This window comes from Salvia splendens, chromosome 6, assembly GCF_004379255.2.
Source record: "Salvia splendens isolate huo1 chromosome 6, SspV2, whole genome shotgun sequence".
In the NCBI taxonomy this organism is placed as follows: Eukaryota; Viridiplantae; Streptophyta; class Magnoliopsida; order Lamiales; family Lamiaceae; genus Salvia; species Salvia splendens.
Genome location: NC_056037.1, coordinates 34176189 through 34197627, shown reverse-complemented (window position 1 = coordinate 34197627; position 21439 = coordinate 34176189). Strand labels below are relative to the sequence as shown.

General features: G+C 34.4%; 3 protein-coding genes across 5 annotated transcripts; 1 reads left to right on the top strand and 2 right to left on the bottom strand.

Annotated features, from left to right (window-relative positions):
* Window positions 1-6748: 6748 nt before the first annotated feature.
* LOC121806828 lies at window positions 6749-7432 on the top strand. Its single transcript, XM_042206983.1, has 2 exons — window positions 6749-7152; window positions 7257-7432. Exons 1-2 carry the CDS (start codon window positions 6861-6863, stop codon window positions 7313-7315), a joined length of 351 nt encoding a protein of 116 aa, XP_042062917.1. The 5' UTR covers window positions 6749-6860; the 3' UTR covers window positions 7316-7432.
* Window positions 7433-7456: 24 nt separating this feature from the next.
* On the bottom strand, window positions 7457-11175 carry LOC121806826 (transcription factor TGA2.3-like). Of its 3 annotated transcripts, XM_042206982.1 has the most exons (12): window positions 10839-11174; window positions 10495-10693; window positions 10305-10411; window positions 10153-10229; window positions 9871-10074; window positions 9409-9486; window positions 9255-9314; window positions 8804-8881; window positions 8596-8647; window positions 8188-8459; window positions 7848-8093; window positions 7457-7762 (listed from the first exon to the last, which is right to left on the bottom strand). In XM_042206982.1, the coding sequence occupies exons 2-12, from the start codon at window positions 10584-10586 to the stop codon at window positions 7616-7618; spliced, it is 1413 nt and encodes a 470-aa protein (XP_042062916.1). In that variant the 5' UTR covers window positions 10587-10693; window positions 10839-11174; the 3' UTR covers window positions 7457-7615. The 3 variants fall into 3 exon arrangements, with proteins under 3 accessions (XP_042062916.1, XP_042062913.1, XP_042062915.1); XM_042206979.1 differs by having other exon boundaries at window positions 7457-8093; window positions 10839-11175; XM_042206981.1 differs by having other exon boundaries at window positions 7457-8093; window positions 10495-10628; window positions 10839-11175.
* Window positions 11176-17462: 6287 nt separating this feature from the next.
* Window positions 17463-19457, bottom strand: LOC121806739 (protein ASPARTIC PROTEASE IN GUARD CELL 1-like). The gene has a single exon (XM_042206873.1). It carries the CDS (start codon window positions 19241-19243, stop codon window positions 17831-17833), a length of 1413 nt encoding a protein of 470 aa, XP_042062807.1. The 5' UTR covers window positions 19244-19457; the 3' UTR covers window positions 17463-17830.
* Between the last annotated feature and the right edge of the window lie 1982 nt (window positions 19458-21439).

Below are 21439 nucleotides of genomic sequence, written 5' to 3'. Positions count from 1 at the left end.
GTTTAACATCCAACGTAGGATTTTTAACACTATTAGTTAATCCATTGGTTTCATGTTATAGTTTTTTTAAAGCTGTAACAAACTTTAATCCATTATTTATCATTTATCGGGGAAATCGGTTTAGAGATAATGAATATAACATGGTCATCTACTCCGAACGTAAATCAGCATTATATCATTTAATTTCACAAAATTAATTCCGTCATATTTACGACTTGGTCAAAACCTTTGACCAATCACGATTCCAACACACCTTTGTCCATCTCACTTTTCCATTTAGATTCATCCACTAATTAAAATTAATCTCATTTATATTTATGGAAACTTAATTACCATTTTTTCCATTCTCTCTTATATGTTTTTTCTCTTTCTCTATGTTAAATTACCTAGATTTTCTTTTCTCTCGCACATTTTACCAATTACGCATTAAACTCATGTTGTTCACAAATGAGACTATTTTCCATAGACAAAGTGAGTATTTAATTATTAAATCAAAACACATTTTTATTAATCATGATCTAGAATTAGTTCACTAATCTCTAGAATTTGTTTTAACCATTTGAATTAACTATATGGGCATTTAGCCTCTTCTTATAAATATATTCGTATAATCGAACCCTCAATCTAATGGAAAAGGAAGAGTCTTACTCTAACCGCTATATTTCAATGTTGGGATTTGGGACTGTCTCAATTTATATTGCTAAGTTCGAACCATTTTCTGCCATGCCATGTTATTTGATTCTTATGTTCATTAGGAATAACATATACTCCTATTAATAATTGGTTGGGTTCCATGAAATATAACTTAGTATCAAAATTGTGGCTGTAATTAAAACAACCAAAAAAATTAACAATCATTCTTATCTTCAACAAATAATTATCTATAGAGAGAGTAATTACTTAACTATGCTAGGAGGAGAGTGAGTCAAACAAAGAATGTTGATTGCGAAATCATAATGTCATAAAAATTTCCTAATATAGGAGTAATATAGAATACTCTAGTCTCTTAAAGTTTATCACATTTTTCTATTTTCATATGTCCCATCAAATTTATCATATTTCACTTTTTATTATTTTTAATAGTTAATCTCATATTCCACTAACTCATTTTCACTAATATTTTATAATAAAATTAATATATAAAAATAAAACTCATAGTCTACTAATTTTTCTAATTTATTTTTTATTATATTTTTTAAAAATTCTTACAAGGTCAAAGTATGAAAAATTTATGTGAGGAAGAGAGTAGTATATAACGTTGACTTGAGTCAGACATCATGACGACGCTAGACAGCATTTACCTGGAAAGTAAATATAGTTGTAATATAAATTGAATTGGGTTCAAGTGCAAACTTGAATACGCACATTACTATGCATAAATAAGGACCCAAAGTGGAAGGGAGAGGGGCTTAAGCCCTTAATAAAATACTTAATTTTTTTAAAACTTTTTTCTAGTATTTTTTTAAAATTTTTAGTTAAATTTAGTGTAACTTATAATTGAAAAGCAGATACAAATTATCTAAATTATATATATAGGGTTGTGATCAATGTCGAACCCTTCTTAAAGATCGAACTAGAGACCAAATCTCATCCACTCATTAATCACATCTAATGGTTATTAATAATCACACATTATCTTTTATTTTTATTCAGTCAAATTGACAAAAGGGTAGATTTGGAATACCCAAAAATCCAAAAATGATGCAGTTACGGTAGAAACACATGGTTTTGCGGCTGATGATTTAAACCTAAGCCTGAAATCGTTGGCCACATTGCAGAGCTCCTACAGATACTACAGCGTGAGGGCGGTGGTGCTGATGGTGCTCCTCACGGTGTCACTACTTCTCCTGCCGCTGGTCCTACCGCCGCCACCACTGACGCTTCTCATCATCCACGTCGCTATCATGACGGTGTTCGTCTTCAGCTGCTCAGTGTCGCTTTTGAAAGATCGATACTATAGTTATTAGTTACCGTCCATACGTATGGGCGATTAGATTGGTTATATGAATATGTATATTTATATTAATGCTAATCATTTGATTAATAATCTTCACCAATTGGAGATTAATTATGTTTCCCAGATTAGGGAAGATTTTGGATTAATGTTTCTTTATTGATTTTGGATTAATTTTCTTGTTTGTCGTCCGCTTTGGAACAAGGTATGTTTTCCAGGTGCATTGTTTATGTGTTTATGCGAGAGAGATAAAATTAAATGCCAGATTAATTGCATTCCTCTAGTGTCTAGATTTAGACACGTTTGGTGCTTTATGATGAAGTCTTTGTATGGTTATTCTGAACTTATTTATATATATAATGAACTATATTCACTAAATAATGAATCTAATGAACATATGTGATGAAGTAATTTCGATATTTTATTGAAATATAGTAACGATAAAAAAAATTAATTGTGTTAAACGTTAAGCGATAATAATAAACTATATTCATTAATAATGAACTAAATGAACATAGTAATGAAGTAATTTGATATTTTTATTGAAATGTGGTAATAATAATACGTTCACTGTGCTAAACACCAAGGGGTAATGATATGATCAACTGTATTTACTAAATAATGAACCAAATGAACGTTAGTAATGAAGTAAATATGGTCTTTTATTGAAACACAGTAATAATACAAGAAGTTAACTGCGTTAAACGTCAAGCGGTTGTAATGAACTTGTTACTTCATTCAAATAGGTTATTACTTCATTCATTCACTAGGTTATTACTTTAAGGGATTCTTGAGCATATGAGGAAGAGTGATCACTACTTCATTCATATGTGCATTTACTTTATTCGACAAGTATACCACTTCATCACAATAAAATTTTACTTTATTGAACTTCAATTGGGTTATTACTTTAGTCCATTACCTTATTAAATGAGGTTATAACTTCATCAACATTGACATGCATCATAAGAATTGAACCGTGTTGTATGCATAGTTTGCGAAAAATTATATTTGTAATGAACTAAATAACGTACTTGATGAAGTTATAACCACATTTAATGAAGTAATTAATCACTTAAATGAAGTATCAAATTATTCATTCTAGTATCGTACTTCATTCATGTTGTTATGTACTTCATTCCAGTTGTTTATTACTTCACTACACTTTGAATTTGAATCTATTTAAATTTTTGGTACACATTAAATCAAATAGACTATATGAAGTGTTTTATTAATGAAGTATTTATTCTTTATTATGATGTATTCGTATGCTAAGACTGAACCTGCCTATTAATCATCTTTGTATGTTCAATACTTCAATGTCGTAGTTTATTACTTAATTCCACTAGTTTATTACTTCATTCTAGTAATTTATCGTCATCCAGTTTGATTGAGAAGAATTTCTGGTGGAAATCGTCGTTGTAGATTGAAGGAATTTTGGGGAATAGAGAAGAACAGTTGGAGAACTGTGTTGTATGTATAGTTTGCAAAGAATTAATATTGTAATGAACTAAATAACGAACTTGATGAAGTTATAACCTCAAATAATGAAGTGATATGAACATAATGGTATTATATGCATAGTTTGTGAAGAATTATAATTTTAATGAACTAAATAACGCACTTGATGGAGTAATAACATCAAGTAATGAAGTAATATGAATTGAACCGTGTTGTATGCATAGTTTGCAAAAAATTATATTTGTAATGAACTAAATAACGTACTTGATGAAGTTATAACCACATGTAATGAAGTAATTAACCACTGAAATAAAGTATCAAAACTATTGGAATGAAGTAACAAATTACAAACAAATAAATGTATCATTATTTTGTCAGAAAACAAATAAATGAAGTAATAAATTACAAACTAATAGATGAAGTGATGGAACTATCTGAATTAAGTAATAACTTGGCTAAATGAAGTAATATATAATGAATGAATAATATTAGAAATGAAAAGAATCAAATGACTATTAATATTGACGTATGACATATTATACTAATAAATTAAAAAATACCAGAGCATAACTTATTTCCAGTAGGTATTACTTCATTTTAGTAGGTGTTTACTTCATTCCAATAGGTTTATTACTTCAATCCAGTACGTAATAAATTGAAGATGAATATATTTTTACTTCATTCTAGTACGTTTGTACTAAATTCAAGTAAGTGTATTACTTCATTCCATCCATTACGTAATAAATTGGAAATGAACATGTTTTTACTTTATTTTAGTAGGTTTATTACTTCATTCAAATGTGTCATTACTTAATTCAAATAGGATTTTAGTTCATTCCAATAGGTTTTCACATAATTCAACACATGTTTCTTTCAAATTCATTGAACAAGGTTTTTTATTTTATTCACTGTAAATAATAGTACAATTTATTCCAGTGGGTTTATTACTTCATTCTAAAAAGTTAATACTTCATTATACTAGGTTTTTACTTCATCCAGTAGGACACCAAATTCTTCTACAAATACTTCGTTTCAAATGTCGTGAGAGCCGTGAGAGTGACGGCAGCACATCCCTCTACCCTTGCACTTTCCGTGACAGCACCTCCTCCACCTCCGACGATTACACCGCCTTTGTTAAATCCTACGCTAGGCTACTCGACGAAGCACTAGACGCACACGCATTCATTTATACCAATGGAGACGATGCGGATAAATTGACGAGCACGATTGAAGTTATGCCTCAGGTTCAGAGTCTGATCGATCGCGCCATAAGCTGCTGACCGGTTGGTGCGGCTTCGAGAAGCTTCCTGGTGCGGTCGGCGATGAAGCACGTGATCCACGATAGTATCTGCTGGTACGCGGTGGAGATGGATAAGGTTTTGGAGAATCTAATCCGGATGCCCTACTGGAGCTGCGTCGAAGGGGCCGTGCAGGCAGAGGAGCTCTCAAGATTTCATGATTGGTTCAAGGGGATGGGATACTGTGGATCGTATGAGTATCCTTACATTGATCGGATTCCGGCTATCCAGATCCGTCGTCAAGCGGCAGCGAAGATGAAGAGATGGAGCCATTGATAAAGTATGAGGATGATCAGGAGATTGGCGAAAGATTATACAAATTCACATGACGACGCTAAAGGGTGACAGCCGTGAGAGTGACGGCAACACATGCCGTCTCACGCCGGCGACGGCAGCGGTACCGCGAAGGAGGGCCAAATGCGTTGAGGACGACGACTTCTGGGGATTTCAATTTTGTTTAGAGAGAGAGATGGATGGAGGAGAGATTTAGAAGGAGGAAATAAGAGAAGATGAGATGGGGTAGGAGATGAGCTCATATATGTTTTGGCCAAAATACCCCTGCATTGAAGTAAATTGTCTACCTAATGAAGGAGCGAAATTAATATAGCATTGTCTAATCTCATCCATTAAACCCTAGATCTAAGGGCCCTAATTTGGTCTCTAGTTCGGTCTTTAAGAGTGGATTTGTGAATAATGGGACTCTATATATATATATATATATATATATATATATATATATATATATATATATATATATATATATAATTTAAATTTAAAAATTTTAGTCCCTATCCATAATTATTTTTGCGACCGTCACATTTACTATCTATCCCAGTATTTTTTTTATTTATAAATTAGGTGCCAAAATAGTACTGCTAAAATACAAGAAACATCACATTACTTGAAAGAATAGAAAATAGTACTTCTCACCTTCTGTCCCTGAAAATTATGAACTATTTCATTTTTAGTTTGTTTTTGAAAAATTATGAACTTTTTATTTTGGAAGCTCATTTTTCTCTAATGTAGTGAGATCAATTTTCCATTAACAATACTTTAATTATTTTTTTTTCTATTTCTCTCTTGTTTTACCAACTATGCATTAAAATCCATGTCATACCAAATGTTATACACTTATACTTTTCAGGGATGAAGGGAGTAGTAATTGATAAGAATAAAGATTAAAAAGTAAATTTTGCCTGAAAAACGAAGGACGTTCTTTTCGTGCGCATTGCACACATATTTCACAATTAATAACACAATTAATGCCCTTAATTATATTTAATCTTCTTAAGTAATACTAACATAAATAGCACATGTAATGTTATAATTAATTCCCTTTATTGATGTGCATGACCTTATTCCTTATTGATGAATTTGTCAAAAAATAATTCACTTACCCCATAAAAATGAATAAGCAAAAAAAAACTACTCCTCTACAACGGAACAATTCAAAACGAAATACTACAACTTCATTGTCGTGGAATAAAAAAAATAGTATAATATATTTCTATATTTTACTCCATTCATCCTATAATAATTGAGATAATTCTCATGGAAATGAAATTTAAGAAAATTATAATATAACCACTCAAGAAAAAAGAATATAATAAGAAAGAAAGTAAAATAAACAACTAAGAAATAGTAATGAAATAAAATAAAATAGATTAAATGTATTATTAACGTTTTTCAAAAAATAAAATAATCCAACTATAATAAAACAATAATAAAGAATATGATTCTGTTATTATGGAACATAAGAATATTTCATTTTGTGCATTTTAAATACTAAGTATAGAATGAAAATACTAGGCAAATTTTCATGACCCGCCCCACACGAAGTCAATATAGAAAAATCATCATTACAATAAAGATTTCATTTCTAGAATCCAGTAAATTTTCAACGCGTTTTAGACCCAAAACAGACTCGGTTACGAAAATTCACCACTAATATTCAATTTAAATTAAAAAAACACATGGAATCACAAACTATATTACAAATTTGGGAATTTTCCTAGCAATTTGAATCCAAATAGGTGGAGACAGGCCATAAAACATCAAATTTTACACGCATACCACACATATATATATCACAAAATTTGCAAGTGAAAACATAACAAAGATCCGCAACTCAATAGCAAAACTTCTCAATGGATTTTCAGTTTGACGAGTTGGAATACGAGGATGATGTTTTCTACAGTGAGCTAAGGAAACAAGTCTTGCAACTCACAGCAGACGACGACCATGATGTTCAAGAACACAAAATCAAGAATTCGAACGCAGTGGCAGCCCAGAAACAGGGCCGTCGTGGATATTACGACTGGCTCCGGCATAAGGAGGAGGTTGCAGCGCGTGCGTTGATCATGAATGCGTCGAGAACTGGAAACGGGACTGGTGTGTTCATCCCACAAATTGTGCAGTCAAGGAGGAAGAACAGATCAAGTATGCTTTCATAATCTGAATTTTGAGACAAATATTTACTTTAGAGTACCTTTTTTTTATTTTTGTAATTAATAACCAAACTTGGCTACTTTTTATGGCTGCAGGAAGGAAGAGGAACGAAAGAGGACAAACAAACAAGGGCGTTGAGAAAACTGAAGATTAGGAAAATATTTTTGTGATTCTTTTATTAAAGGATATGTAAATATGAATGAATAAAGTCTGATGATCTTGGGAAATATATCCAGAATCTTTTCTCTAAATAAATGATGGTTTGAGATCATACGTTTGTAACGGTTCTTAGACATTGATCATCAAGAAATTGCAGTGCATAAACGATTCTTTGATACAGAAAAAGGTTCTCCGCTAAGCTATGGATCAACATGTCTCACTAGAAAATGCTTTTACTTACATGGCGGGCTAGTAGGCAAAGTAGGGTGTCGACGAACATAAGAAGACAGCAATATCATTCCTTAGGGCGTGCTAGCCACAACGAGCTCAGAGCTCGGAGCCTTGATCTGTGATCACTGATGGCAAGAAGAGCACGAGCAGCTTGACGAGTTGTTAGTATTCGTTGCAGTTGTTGCAACATCTGGAGTCTCAGGAGGTCGGCCTGTTGGTGTAAAATTCAAAACTTTTAGAAGTTTTATTATGGTGAATTGATACACGAGGTTTTCGTATTTGGAAAGGATACTTGCCTGATGAAGGAAATTCTCAAGTGTGGCAAGCTTGCTCATGGCAATGGCCATCTGCCCCATATAGTCAGCCATGTTTGCAGAGTTACGAGGGGCGAGGGCGTTTGAGGAGAGTGTCTCTACGAGCGACTGTTGAAGAGCTTCCATTCCTTGAGACAAGGCATCCTCAGCCTGTTGGGAGGATTGCTGCAGGTTGCAAATCCCCACCAGCTGTTGCTCTGTTAATGGCTCGATTTGGTTTCCGAGTATCTAAATGTTTCACAAACAGATGATGGAAACGGAATAAGATCTCTATCCATTATTGCAGGAGTACTAAAAAAATACAGAAATAACATTAGATTACCTTGAGAACCTCAGAGCAGCAAAATCCTCCTAACCACATGAAGCACCTCTCAGCCGGAGTCTTCCACATGCCCGAAAGCATGTGAAAGACGTCTGATTTTGCACCAGCACTCTTAAGGCGGAATATCTCATCATAATGAGACATCATGCCCTCAACAAGAAGCCGGAGTTCACTGTCGCCCACATGAGAATTTACAGCAGTTCTGAGATCATTAATCAGCCGCTGGTGTTCATCAAGCCATCTCGCATAATCTAGGTCAAATGCCATAGTCCCTATACTCATGATTTATGAAAAGGAAATGCCACTTGATCAGACACAGATTTCATATTTTCAGTAGTCGAATCATAGGTCTCTGGATTTTGCTAGTTAAAATGATGTCCACATGTAGGGAAGAACTTCTTGACTTACCATTTCCACCTAGAGAATGATCTGCATGATATCCAGATGCGGCTAACGCACCCTGCATTATTTAGGATTAGCTCTACATGTCTGTACAAAGTGAAGCTATTTTTATTGGAACGAAGATAACACGTAATTTAATCCCTAAAGGAACACGTTTGGGATTTCAACGATCCTTGTACTTTCTTAATTCTCAAACATGACAAAGGGAATATACCTGCTGCCGTACTTTTTTCAGCTCCTGCTCTAGTTGCGTGAGCTTTAGCCGACTATTCTCAAGCTGTTGAACATAGGCCTAACCAAAAACCAAAACTAAATGTTACTCAATCATATGAACTTTCTCACTGAAACAAATTAATGCATTAGCATTAGCTTTTTTGGGCCAAAAGGCAACATGAAAATATACAAAATTTTTAGTAGCTTCGAATTAAGCCCCACATATGTTGTAGGTAGAGGAACAGAGAGTATATGTTCGGAGAATTCGAGGTAAAGCAAGAAGCAATAGTTTGCGTAGTAATTTTAAGGTAAATCCATCAAAGCCGGATAACTAGACTCCTTAACAATTAGACAAATTTTTGTAGCCATGGACCTAACCATGGAAGGGGAGTATAAGCATACAAGTTCCCCATAATAATCAATCAACAAGTGTTCAAACGATTTGCAATTACCTTTTTCCTCATTCGGCTCTTCCGAGCTGCTTCACGATTCTGAGCTAGCCTACGCAATGTCTGAATCGAAGGCAACGTAAAACAAAATATTGTCACTTCGACAAAACATATTATACCTGGCAGTAAAACAAGTTAGAAATAGCAAAGAAACGACCTTTTGGTCTCCGATTTTCTCATTCAATTGGTCCATAGAGTCCGCGCCCATCAATCTCTCATTGTGCACTACAGGATACTGAAAAATGCACAGCCAAATCAACAAGTCAGTTCCTTTGAATGAATGTCTACCAAAAGCCCCAAATTTCCCAAAAATTTAAGAAACTTTGGCCTAATGAGTCATGAAGTTCATTTACTCCCCAAAACAAGTAGCCAAGTAGAACTCTTTCATTGAAAAAATATGTTTTTCCACAGCAGAAAAAATTAATCTCAAGTTCCAACACAATATCAGTGTTGGCAATAGAGAGCTGTGAGTTACTACATGATTAACAGAACTCGAACATTTGAAGAAAGAAGACAAAACATGTGAAGACTTCCAAACTTAAGTGTAAAAGAATAAACTTTCTCACACATTGTGGATTCAAGAAACAGGTAGTGAGGAGAAGAGGAAAAAAAGGGGGACCTGATTTTTGTCATCAGTGTCTGTAGAAGTGTCAGTCTGCTGGCTGTGATCTGCCACCACCCCTGAATCACCCCAGTTTTCAAACTGGCCATTTCCCATAGCACCACCACCGCCGCAGAAATCCACAATTGGCCCCTTGTGTGACATGAATTGGCCTGAGTCAACCCCTGTTGCAGATGAAACCATCTCTGCTGAACCCAAGCTCTGTAAAAACACAAAGCATTCAACTCATCAGAATTTGTGAATAGAGCTTGAGTGCTGAAGATGTGGAAGAAGACATACGTTGTTGAGGCCACCAAACTGCAAGTTACTAGACACAACAGAAACATTGCTTGCCTTCAAATCATTGTACATTGAGCCTAATTAACACACAAGGTTTATGTTAGTTAGAACAAGTTGTGTCAAAAAACACAAACAAACACAGAGAAGCTTACTTCTGCTTAAGTTCAAAGCATCATCATGATGAAACCCATTTCCAGGAGACTGCTCCAGCTCCCCAAGATCTGAAAAGCGAGCCCCATTTCTACTACCTTCTTCACCCCTAAAATGAGACATGCAAGAGCCTCATCACCCTGAATAAAATGAGACATGCAAACACTAAAAAAAGACAGCATCTTTAAGAACCTGATGTAAAATGATGGCTGAGAATGGCAATACACATCAGAAGTGGTGAGAGCAATAGCTTGTTGTGTTACAGTGGACTTGAAGCTATGCATCTCAACTCCAACTTTCCTCACGTGTTCTATGCAGCAACAAGACTACAAGAGCAAGAAGTTGCACAAGGAAAAGAGTGCAAGAATCAGAGAGGTAGGAGCAGAAACGGCTGCCGAAACGAGAGGGAGAAAAGGTTGAAGTAAGAAAATCTGAGCATATCTTTTGCAGAAATAAAATTGTTTTTTGAGTCAATAAAACAAGCGTGCATACAAATTGTGCATATTTCTTCTGCAATTCTAAAATTAAAGAATTACCTGGAATTTGCCTTAATTAGTGCAAATACGAAAGAGAGTTGAATAGAAGATGATGGCAGATGGGATGGTGATGAGATAGGATAGAATCGATAGATAGGACTATTGCAATAGCAGATCAAAGTAGGAATATAATTAAATTTTGTTAGGAGAAGAAATAAATGGGAATTAATTGCGGAGGTTTTGCTTGGAAGAATCAACCTGCAGTGGTGCAGGGACGTTGGATAAATTCAACGGGACCCAGCTCAGCCACCGCAACCCATATGTGACACTACTTTTTATACCGCCGCGCCACCGCCACTGCAGCGGAGCAGTCTAGGATTCCCTCCTACACCTCTTCAAAGTCGCCTACTTTCAGGCGGGAACTTCCACCCTATAGAATTAAATTTTTTTAATAATAATAGCTAAAATTATCAATTTTTATTATATTTTATTTTTTTAATAATTTTGACTACATATAGTTCCTACCTGTCAAATTAATAATATTTGACTCGCCAATTTAATATCTCTTCCAATTTAAAATTAAAAATTTAATTTTACCTGACGTCTCTCTTCATTTCTCCCTTTTTACATTTTTTTTCTTTAAAAAAGTTCTCGTTAGAAGACATCGGGCATCGTAAAATTCGAAGCAAACAACGTTACTTTTGTTGGACGACTTAAAAAAATTAATTATATAACAATTAATTTTAGAAACAATTATAATAATAGTTGCTAAACTTATCAATTTTTATCATATTTCATTTTTAGAGTAATTTTTAAATTATATGACAATTATTTTGACTACAGATGGTTCATACTTGTCAATTTAATAATGTTTAACTCATTATATGTCTATTTTAATAATAATAGCTAAAATTATCAATTTTTATTTTATTTTATTTTTATAATAATTTTTACTAGTATATATAGTTCCTACCTGTCAATTTAATAATGTTTGACTCGTCAATTTAATCTAACTTTCAATTTAAAATTGAAAAATTAATTTTACATCATATCTCTCTTCATTCCTACCTTCTACATTTCTCTCTTTAAAAAAAATCTCGTCAAAAAGACACCGGACGTCGCAAAATCGGAAGCAGACAACGTTACTTCTGTTGGAAAACTAAAAACAATTAATTTTAGAAACAATTATAATAATAGCAGCTAAAATTGTCAAAATATTTTTATCATATTTCATTTTTAGAGTAATTTTTAAATTATATGACAATTATTTTGACTACAGATAGTTCATACTTGTCAGTTTAATAATGTTTGACTCCTTATATGTCAATTTTATCTAACTTCTAATTTTAAAATTGAAAAATTAATTTTACCTCACATCTCTATGCATTCCTACCTCACATTTCTCCTTTTTGGAAAAATTATTGTCAAGAAAACATCGGTCATAGCAGAATCCGAAAAACAATATTACTTATGTCAGGCAATTAAAAATAAATAAATAAATTGCAATTAATTTTTAAAACAATTATAATAAAAGCCTCTAAAATTATCAAGTTTTATTATATTTATAGTAATTTTTAAAAAACAATTAATTTTGACTACAGATAGTTCCTACCTGTTAATTTACTAATGTTTGACTCATTATGTGTCAATTTAATCTAACTTCCAATTTTAAAATTGAAAAAATAATTTTACCTCACATTTCTCTTCATTTCTACCTTGCATTTCTCCATTTAAAAAAATTATCATCAAGAAGACATCGACCATAGCAGAATCCGAAGCAGACAACGTTGTTTCTGTTGGACCTGGACAATGCACCTCCGCCCCGCTCATAGCTCGTGAAGTCACCTCCCATTTTTTGTATCCCTCGACGTCTTCCTCCACAATTTTTCAATGAACAAAACGCGATGAGATAAGATCATCCTCAATTACATTTCTTAAATCGTTCATTCACTCCATGTTCATGGGTTTCATAAATTTTTTTGCCTCATTTCTTGTTTAAGAAACAACATCCACAACTCACCATCCATTAATTCCATTATAATCATTGGTCCCACAGTTCTATTCATTTATTATTTTAATTTAATTATTATAAAATCTAAACAAATAGTACTACTATTTTTTCATTTTAATTAAAATATGAGATTCATTAAAAACAAAATATTCATAAAACAATTAAACTTAGTTAACTGTTTAAATTAAATTAATATACTGTTTATTTTTTGTATAGTAATGAAATTCACAAACTTATAAAAATATAAATGTGTTTTAGAAAAAGAAAGGCAAAATAATAAAATAAAATGAAAAAATATGATAAAATTAAAAAATCCAATAAGATGAAGTTAAGTTTTGGACCCACATCATTTAAATTTTAGCAAAATATATTTATCACTAAACTAATCATTGATATCATATTGTCCAACAAATTTATATAGAAAGTAATGCTCTTTTTCTCTTCATTGCAAAATCAATTGTCAACATATTGAACTCACAAGAAATGTTGGCTTGAAAAACAACAATACTCCATTCGTCCTAAGGTAGGTGTCACACTTGGGTGATAACACGAAATTTGAAGAGATATTGTTTTATGTTTTAAGTGGAGAGAGAGGAAATATAAATTTATATACGAATGCAAAAGAAAAAAATCTCTTAAAAAAAGAAATGTAACATCTTTTGGGGAATAAAGTAAAAATGAAAGTATAACATTCACCTTGGCACAGAGGGAGTGTATAAAAGACCCCCCCCCCCCCCCCCATAAAGCAATGCAAAATTCCCTTCTCTATTATGAAGGATTATATACCACAAAATATAATCTTTGAAATCAAGAAGTTTTAAGTTTTTGTGAATGTCATAGAATCTTGATTGAATGAGAATGGATGGGGATGTTGTGACTAAAAGGCTAGCAGCCATGGTGAATTCCGCATCACAACAGGTTGCGGCTGAATTGTGTGCGTCGTTTGTGCTGTGGTTGGCTGAATTGTGCGTGCCGTTTGTGTTGTGGCTGAAACTTACTTAAATTTGGGGATGGGCTGATTGATTATAAATTCGTTGACCTTGTTTCCCAGATGCATTGTGGATAAAAAAAAATGTCAAATGATTCAAACTTCAATATTTGCCACCTACTTCATTGTCACAAGAGAGACTCGAGAGAATTGAATTTGCATGAGATAATGGCAGCAACATTAGTTGAGATTATTATAAGATAAAAGAGAAAATACAGTTCTACTATAGTATAGGAATATATTCATATTTTACTCAAAACTGAGCTGTAAGCGAAATGGAACGTATGCCAATATAATCATGATACTTACATTAATTGCAATGCATCGAATTGAATTGTTATTCAAGGGCAATTTGCCCAGCGTATCACTAAGACTATTGTTCAAATAACTAAAACTCATTATCCCAATAGTTTGGAATCCCACGTGATTATGAAAAAAAACATAAGAAATCGATCTCTAAAACTCAAGAGAAATAGCTATACATAAAAAAACCTTATAAAGAAAGAAAGTTGGTGAATAGTGATGGATCAGCAAAAGGAGAGACAGTAGACATGTGTGTGTTCCATGGTCGTACTAATTAAATGTTGGGTTGTAAGGAATGGCCCCCATTGCAAAAAATTAGAATCATTTATTTAGGTTGGGTCCAGTACTTACACTTTGGCCCAAGTTTTACGAACTTATAGCCAATAATATATATATATTTTTTGATTTAGTAGTTCATGACATTTCTTTTGATGATATTTGGGGTCGACACGAGTTTTAATGTAAAATTAGTAAAGGAAGACAGAGGTAGAGAGAAAAAGTAAAAGACTAAAGTCCCAATTTGGTCCTTAACATATTGCGTTTTTTTATTTTGGTCCAAAACATTATCTTTTGAATTATTCGGTCTCTCACAGATAAAAACGGGTCACATTTGGTCCATTTTGGACGGTTCCGTCAAATTTTTGACGATTTTAATTATCGGGTCACAAATCTGTCACTAACTGGGAGAAACTAATCCGTCACAAATCCATCACTAATACGCGCGAGAACACGGTGCGGCCGTTGTGGTTGAGGGAATTCCACAATAGGGTTTCGTGACTAAGCCCGAAGACGAGGATGTTGCAGGAGGCGGCGCAGCGGCGGAGCATGGCGGCGATGGTGTTCAGCTCGTCGGCGGACATGCGGCCGGTGGAGGAGGCGTTGAGGGCGGCGTAGTGGTGAAGCGCGTCGAAGACGGAGTTGGGGAGGCTGGATTTGGAATTCTAGGCCGGCGCCGTCCCTGGTGGTGGGGAGGGTGAAGGCGAAGGTGAAGATGAAGAAGAGGACGAAGACGAAGAGCCACGCACGGTGGGAAGGCCACGCCGGCGCTCCGTGGTGGAGAACCATGAACTCCGTCAAAAATTTACCGAATCAGTTTCTCTCAATTAGTGACGGATCAGTTTCTCTCAGTTAGTGACAGATTAGTGACGGATTTGCGACCCGATAATTTAAACCGTCAAAAATTTGACGGAACCGTCCAAAATGGACCAAATGTGATTCGATTTCAAATGTGAGGGACCGAATAATTCAAAAGATAATGTTTTGGACCAAAATAAAAAAAACGCAATATGTTAAGGACCAAATTGATACTTTAGTCAAAGTAAAATAGAGAATTGTTGGTGGGGAATGAGTCCCACTTGATTAGAGAGAAAAACATTTTCAAAATTAGAAATTGCATATTCTTGTGAGACAGACTAAAAAGGAATGAGTGCATATTCTTGAGATAGAGAGAGTATCATATATACAAATGGATAATAGATTTTCAAGGTTAATACAAGAAACAAATAGGAGTATTACTTTAATGGTCCCATAATCTATATCAAATGGAAAATAGAAGGCTTTCACATGCTAATGCTATAATGAATGAAACCAAATGCAATAAACCAAATATGCATAATAAATTGAAACCAAATATTGCCAACCAAATATGCACGTAAAATAAGTACAATTTGAAATTAAGAAAACTTTATTGAAAACAAACTATACCCAAAATTTAGAGGCTAATACAATTGGCAATATGGATGTCAATGAAGCCAATCCAGTAGATTTCGGGTCAACTATACTCGGGTACGAGCAAACCGAGCTGAAACTTTATCAGGTTAAAAATATACGAACCTAACCCAAAACATTTGATTTTAGGGCTAGCCCTACGGGCTAATCGGGTTAAATCAAATAATTAAAATTATTTTTCCATCTTTAGTAGTAATAAATATATATTCTGAAAACCTTTAGAATATATTAAATATAAGAATTTATAATTTATAATTCATATTTATTAGGGATTGTGACAATCAATAACATTGTTCTTGTGAAATAATATTAAAGTCTAGAAATTGGAAAATAAATTATTAAAATCCTTATATGAATGTAGACAAAAGTTATAGTAAAGGAATGTATATAATTAATTAGTAGAGGATGTGTATGTGCAAAAATAGGTGCAAAATATATTATGGTATATTTTATTTATTTGGTTTGCAAAGGATTGGAGTTTAGAAGAAATTATACGAAAAAATATTTGCAAATAATATATAGAGGGAACTACACAAATGATACATGATCTTTCACTTTCGCACATAAATGATACTTGATCTTTATTTTATATCATTTTCGGTACCTATAAATCACATTTTTGGTACCTGATGTAATTTTCATCCCAAAATGCCATCTGAGCAAATACATTTTCCCATTTATGTCATTGTGGTTATTTTAGGCATACACAAAATTAGTACAAAAAGTGATATTATAATATTTTCTTTCATTTTCTTCACTCTTTATATTATTATTATTAATCAATACTAATATTATTATTGTGATGTTATAAATTTATAATTTATTTATTTTTTAATATCATTCAAATATACTTAATTAAAATTATAGTCATAATTATATTTAATTATTATAATAATATTATTATTGTTACAATACTAAAATCTAGTATTAATTAATAAATTATTATAGTATAATTATTCAAATTATGAATCATATAATATTATATAATAATAACTATTATTGGTATTATTACTATTATTATATTAAATTAATAACTAATCAATATACTTTTAATAAAAAATTTAAAGTGTGAGATGTATTCATAATGATATAAACAATTAAATATTTTTAGTTAGGTGTTTCAATCCTAAATTAGTATAAAATAATTAATTAAAAATATTCATTGATTTAATTAGTTTAAATAGTTAATTTAATTAGGTGTTTTGTTATTGATTTATATTGTGAATGCAATTAGATGTATGTATAAAATACTAAAAAGAAAGAAGAAAAAAGAAGAGAAAAGAAAAAGAGGAAACATAAACTAAAGAGAAAAAAGAAAGAAGAAAGGAAGATAAAATACTAAAAAGAAAAAAGAAAATGAAGAAAAAAGAAAGAAGAAGAATTAAAGAAGAAAAAAAGAAATCACATGTTTGGTATAATTGAAATTTCCAAAAATATCCTACATAACAAAAAAATCACATGTTTGGTACCTAGGGTTATTTTTGTCTCATGGTACAAAAAACGATATAAAATAAAGATCATGTATCATTTATATGCGAAAGTGAAAGATAAGGTACCATTTATGTAGTTCACTATAATATATATAAGTTCTCGTTATGATAATTGCAAATTTAATAGCCTTTTTTTTCTTTCTAATTATGACGCTTAAATAAAATTAATGTAAAATTAGTGAATCAAGAATATTGAGAATTGGAGTGTACCTGTACCCAATTAGTTTATGCGCCAGTTAATTAGAAACATAAACACAAAAATAAAAAATCCTAAATTACCATAACCCGACAAGTCGACTCACTAGTCTGACGGGGTTGCCCAACTATCTTATCAGGTTATATTTTCTAAGCCATAACTGTCTAATTTGGTGGATTATTTGGACCAACCCGTCAAATTCAGATTGAAACCTCCCTAGGTGGAGTAGTAACACTATATCTTGCTGCAATAATTACTCCATAATTTATACAGAATCTCTATATGGGCTTACAGTTGTTGAGGCCCGGCCCACACACTCACAAATCTAGTGTGCTCTTAGCAATTATTGGAAGAGAAGGCAATGAGAGAATTAGCGAGATCATAAGTGACACGTGTCCCCTGCTGCTGAACATTCCCAATAATCCCAAGCCCAGACGACGTCCCTGCAAAAGCGAAGCAGAATGTCCCTGCCGAGTCCACCGGAATCATGTAGTTCTTCGCCGGTAAAGCCAGCTCCTTCCCGTTCGAGAAATGAAACGACACCGTCGGCACCTCCACGCTCCTCCTCGACCTCAGATCGTAGCACGTGTCGAACAGCGCCACTCCGTCCGCCTCCGGCAGCTCCGCCGTCCCCTTCCTAAACGCCTCTCGCATCGCGTCGTACGCCTCCTCCTGCAGCCTCGTCACAGCCGTGCCGGAGTCCACAATCACGCCTCCTTCGCCGCTGTCGACGTTCAGCTTCAACGTCGACGGAGAGATCGGCAGCATCTCGCCGGAGACGCTGATTCCGGACAGATCCACGTAGTAGAACGTGTCCAGGCTAGGGCTCCGTACCATCGGCGCCGTTACGGCTCCCGGAGGCGCGGGGGAATTGAAATCGAGCGTGGAGGCGGAGGCGGAGTCGCGGTCGACGAGGCAGTAGGAGAAGGAGGTGGCGTTGATCTGCGAGGGGAAGGAGAGCTTGCCGCCGCCGAGGCCGATCAGACCGGCGGCGCCGACGAATAGCCCCTCGTTATTGTGGCCACAGCCGATTGCGATTTTGTCGACGGATTGAGATCCGGCGAAGGTGACGGTCTCAGTGACGAAATCGCCGACGGTGTAGGAGCCGTCGCCGTAGGAGACCTCGTAGAGACACGTGTCGTTGCGGCATTCGGAGACGTCGAGAGATCTGCATTGCCTGGTGTCACATGCGAGGGGCGTGAAGGAGGAGGATTGCCTCGGGTCGAAAATCGGGTCGGACTGTTGGTAACAGTCTGAGCAGGGCGCGCATTGCAGCCAGCTGACGTCACTCCCTGTATCCAGCACCATGTACGCCTCCAGCGGCGGCCTCCCCACTCCCACGCGGCTGAAGTATTCGCCGCTTCCCTGGCTCGTGCCGGAGATCACCGCCCCCTCCAGCTTCTCCGCCTCCAGAGGCGTAAGATCTAGCCTACTCTGAATCGCCTCGACTCGGGCGGAGTCGCGGCGGAGGCGCGCCAGAGCGAGCGATTTGTAGTTCTTCTCCGACGTTCCGCTGAATGACAATCGCGGGTGGAGGTCGAAACTGAGGGGAGAAACCGAAACCGATGGCTTCCGGTGGTGTACCGCGTGCATTGAGGGTAGTACGCCTCTAGAATTGTGCGAGAACAGAGACTGGGTGTTGGAAATGGTGGCAGAAACATGGAGGATATTGGAGTTGGAATTGGGCGGGAGTGTTCTGGAGGCAGCGGAAACGGAGAGGAATGCGAAGAAGACGGCGAATTTCTCCATTGATGATAATGGAGGATTGCGAATCAATGATATTTATACAGATTTTAAATGTTGGGAGGGAGAAGACAAGCTTTGAATGGGAGGAGAGGAAATAGGTTTGTTTTGTTATTGTAATTAGATTTTGGGGTTTCACTTGTTTTGCATGACGTTTGATTTCTTATTTAGTGTCATGAAAAGAGAGTCTAATTATCACGGTTAAATAAATTAGTGTCTATTTTCTCTGGCCTTTTCTTTTTCATAATTTGATCATAGAGTGAAAGAGGCAGCTGAGCTGTGAATGCTATTACCAAGGTTGGGATAATGAAATAATTCAACTCTAATCAAACTTATGTAGTTTAATGAGGAAAATTTTCTCCACTTCTTTACTTGAATTGGTGAATTTGGCCTCGATATAATAACGTTATCCACAAGTGTATTGAAAAGCTTTATTAGGATTTTGCATAATCTATGAATCACAATCAAGCCAGTTTATTCATTAGTACAATTCATGAAACTTTAAAAGCTTGCCGTTCATATATACGTTTGACATTCCAATTATTATGATTTGGTAAATTTTGAAACTATCATCAGAAAATACAAGAGTTTATAATTTGTGATAAAATGGAAAGTAAATGGAATATACTATCATATATGTACTGTATATAGTGAAATTGGTTAACCGTATACAAGTGAAATTATGCCCATTTGTATAATGTGGATATGAAAACGAACTCAGATCACATTGTGATAACAGCAAGACAAAAATGCAAAAACAAACCCTGTACACGCCAGATTGCCTACAAGTTAAAGCAGCAGCAGCAGCAAGTACAAAACTAAACCATGTAGTAATTTCTTTGTATGAGTTACCAAGAGATATGACTCTACAGTCTACAAGTTAATGGCAAGTAGGAAATTTCCTGCCAGCATGTTCGGAGACCCTTGATTCATACCCGTACCAACCATCTGTTGTGGTGGCTGTTGTTGCATTTGATGATTTTAATGCTGTTGCTGATGCGACTGCATAAGATGTTGTTGTGTCTGATGCGCCATGAGGGGTCGTTGCTGCTGCTGAGGATTGGTCATTTGTGGCTTAAACACTACTACCATTCCTGGAGAGACACGATGGGTATGATAGTCAGGTCGAGAGAGAGAGAGAGAGAGAGAAAGGTGTAGCAGGATCAACTGGAACCAGAGTAAGATATTTCTTAGCCGGGGTAAAGCATTCCAATCATCAGGTGCAATGCTTTATCGGAATGTGAGAGCAACAGTGTCTGGGATGGTAACTGTATTACTGCACACTACGAGTTCCATCCAACTCAGAAATATGAGAAATGCATTCAAAACAAAACAAAAGGAATTCGTAGTTTGATCAGATAAGTTAATTCATGGACGGAACTAGAAATTGAAATGAGCCGGTGCTCAAAACTAATGACATATACGACAAAACACATGATGCTCTTGAATCTCTTGTAGCGACTAGCCTTATCTAATAGTACTAGTGGTCCGTAATGGTGTATCTAGGATTTTAGATTTGAATCCAAAGAAAATATTGATATAAACACATTTAGTGATATCTTGATATCATAAGAGTCGCAAATTGAGTTGTTATAATATTAATTTAATATAAATATGGTACTTCATCCATTCGAGATTACTTATCCCACTTTGGTTCATTTCAAATATTAAAAATGGGAAAAAAATGTTAGTGAATGTGTTGTGTATAATTATGTAGAGTATTAATTTTATGATAAAATAGGAGTGAAATGTGATGCCTATTTATCAAAATTAGTAAAAGATAAATGAATACGTGTTAGTAGAAAAAATTTATTGGAATAAATAAATTGATTAATACAATATATTACTATTATACAAATAAAATAATAAAACTTTAAATAGTACTATTTGATTCTTAAAACATTTTTAAAGATTGAAGAAAATATTAATATATTCCTAAACTAATATTATTAGTGAATTAAACGCACTCAATCATGATAAATTAAGTCAAAGTACTCTTGTTTATTAGTACTACTCATTTTTCCACCATTAAATTATACCTTTCGATTGAATTTGATTTAACCAATTGAAAGGATTGAATTTAATTTATCTAATAGAAAATTTGGTGCTTAAATGTCAATGTAGAATTTTAAATATTACTACTATTTTCCTAATCCCACAAAACAATAAAGTAAGATAAAAGTTAACTCTATTCTCAAGGTC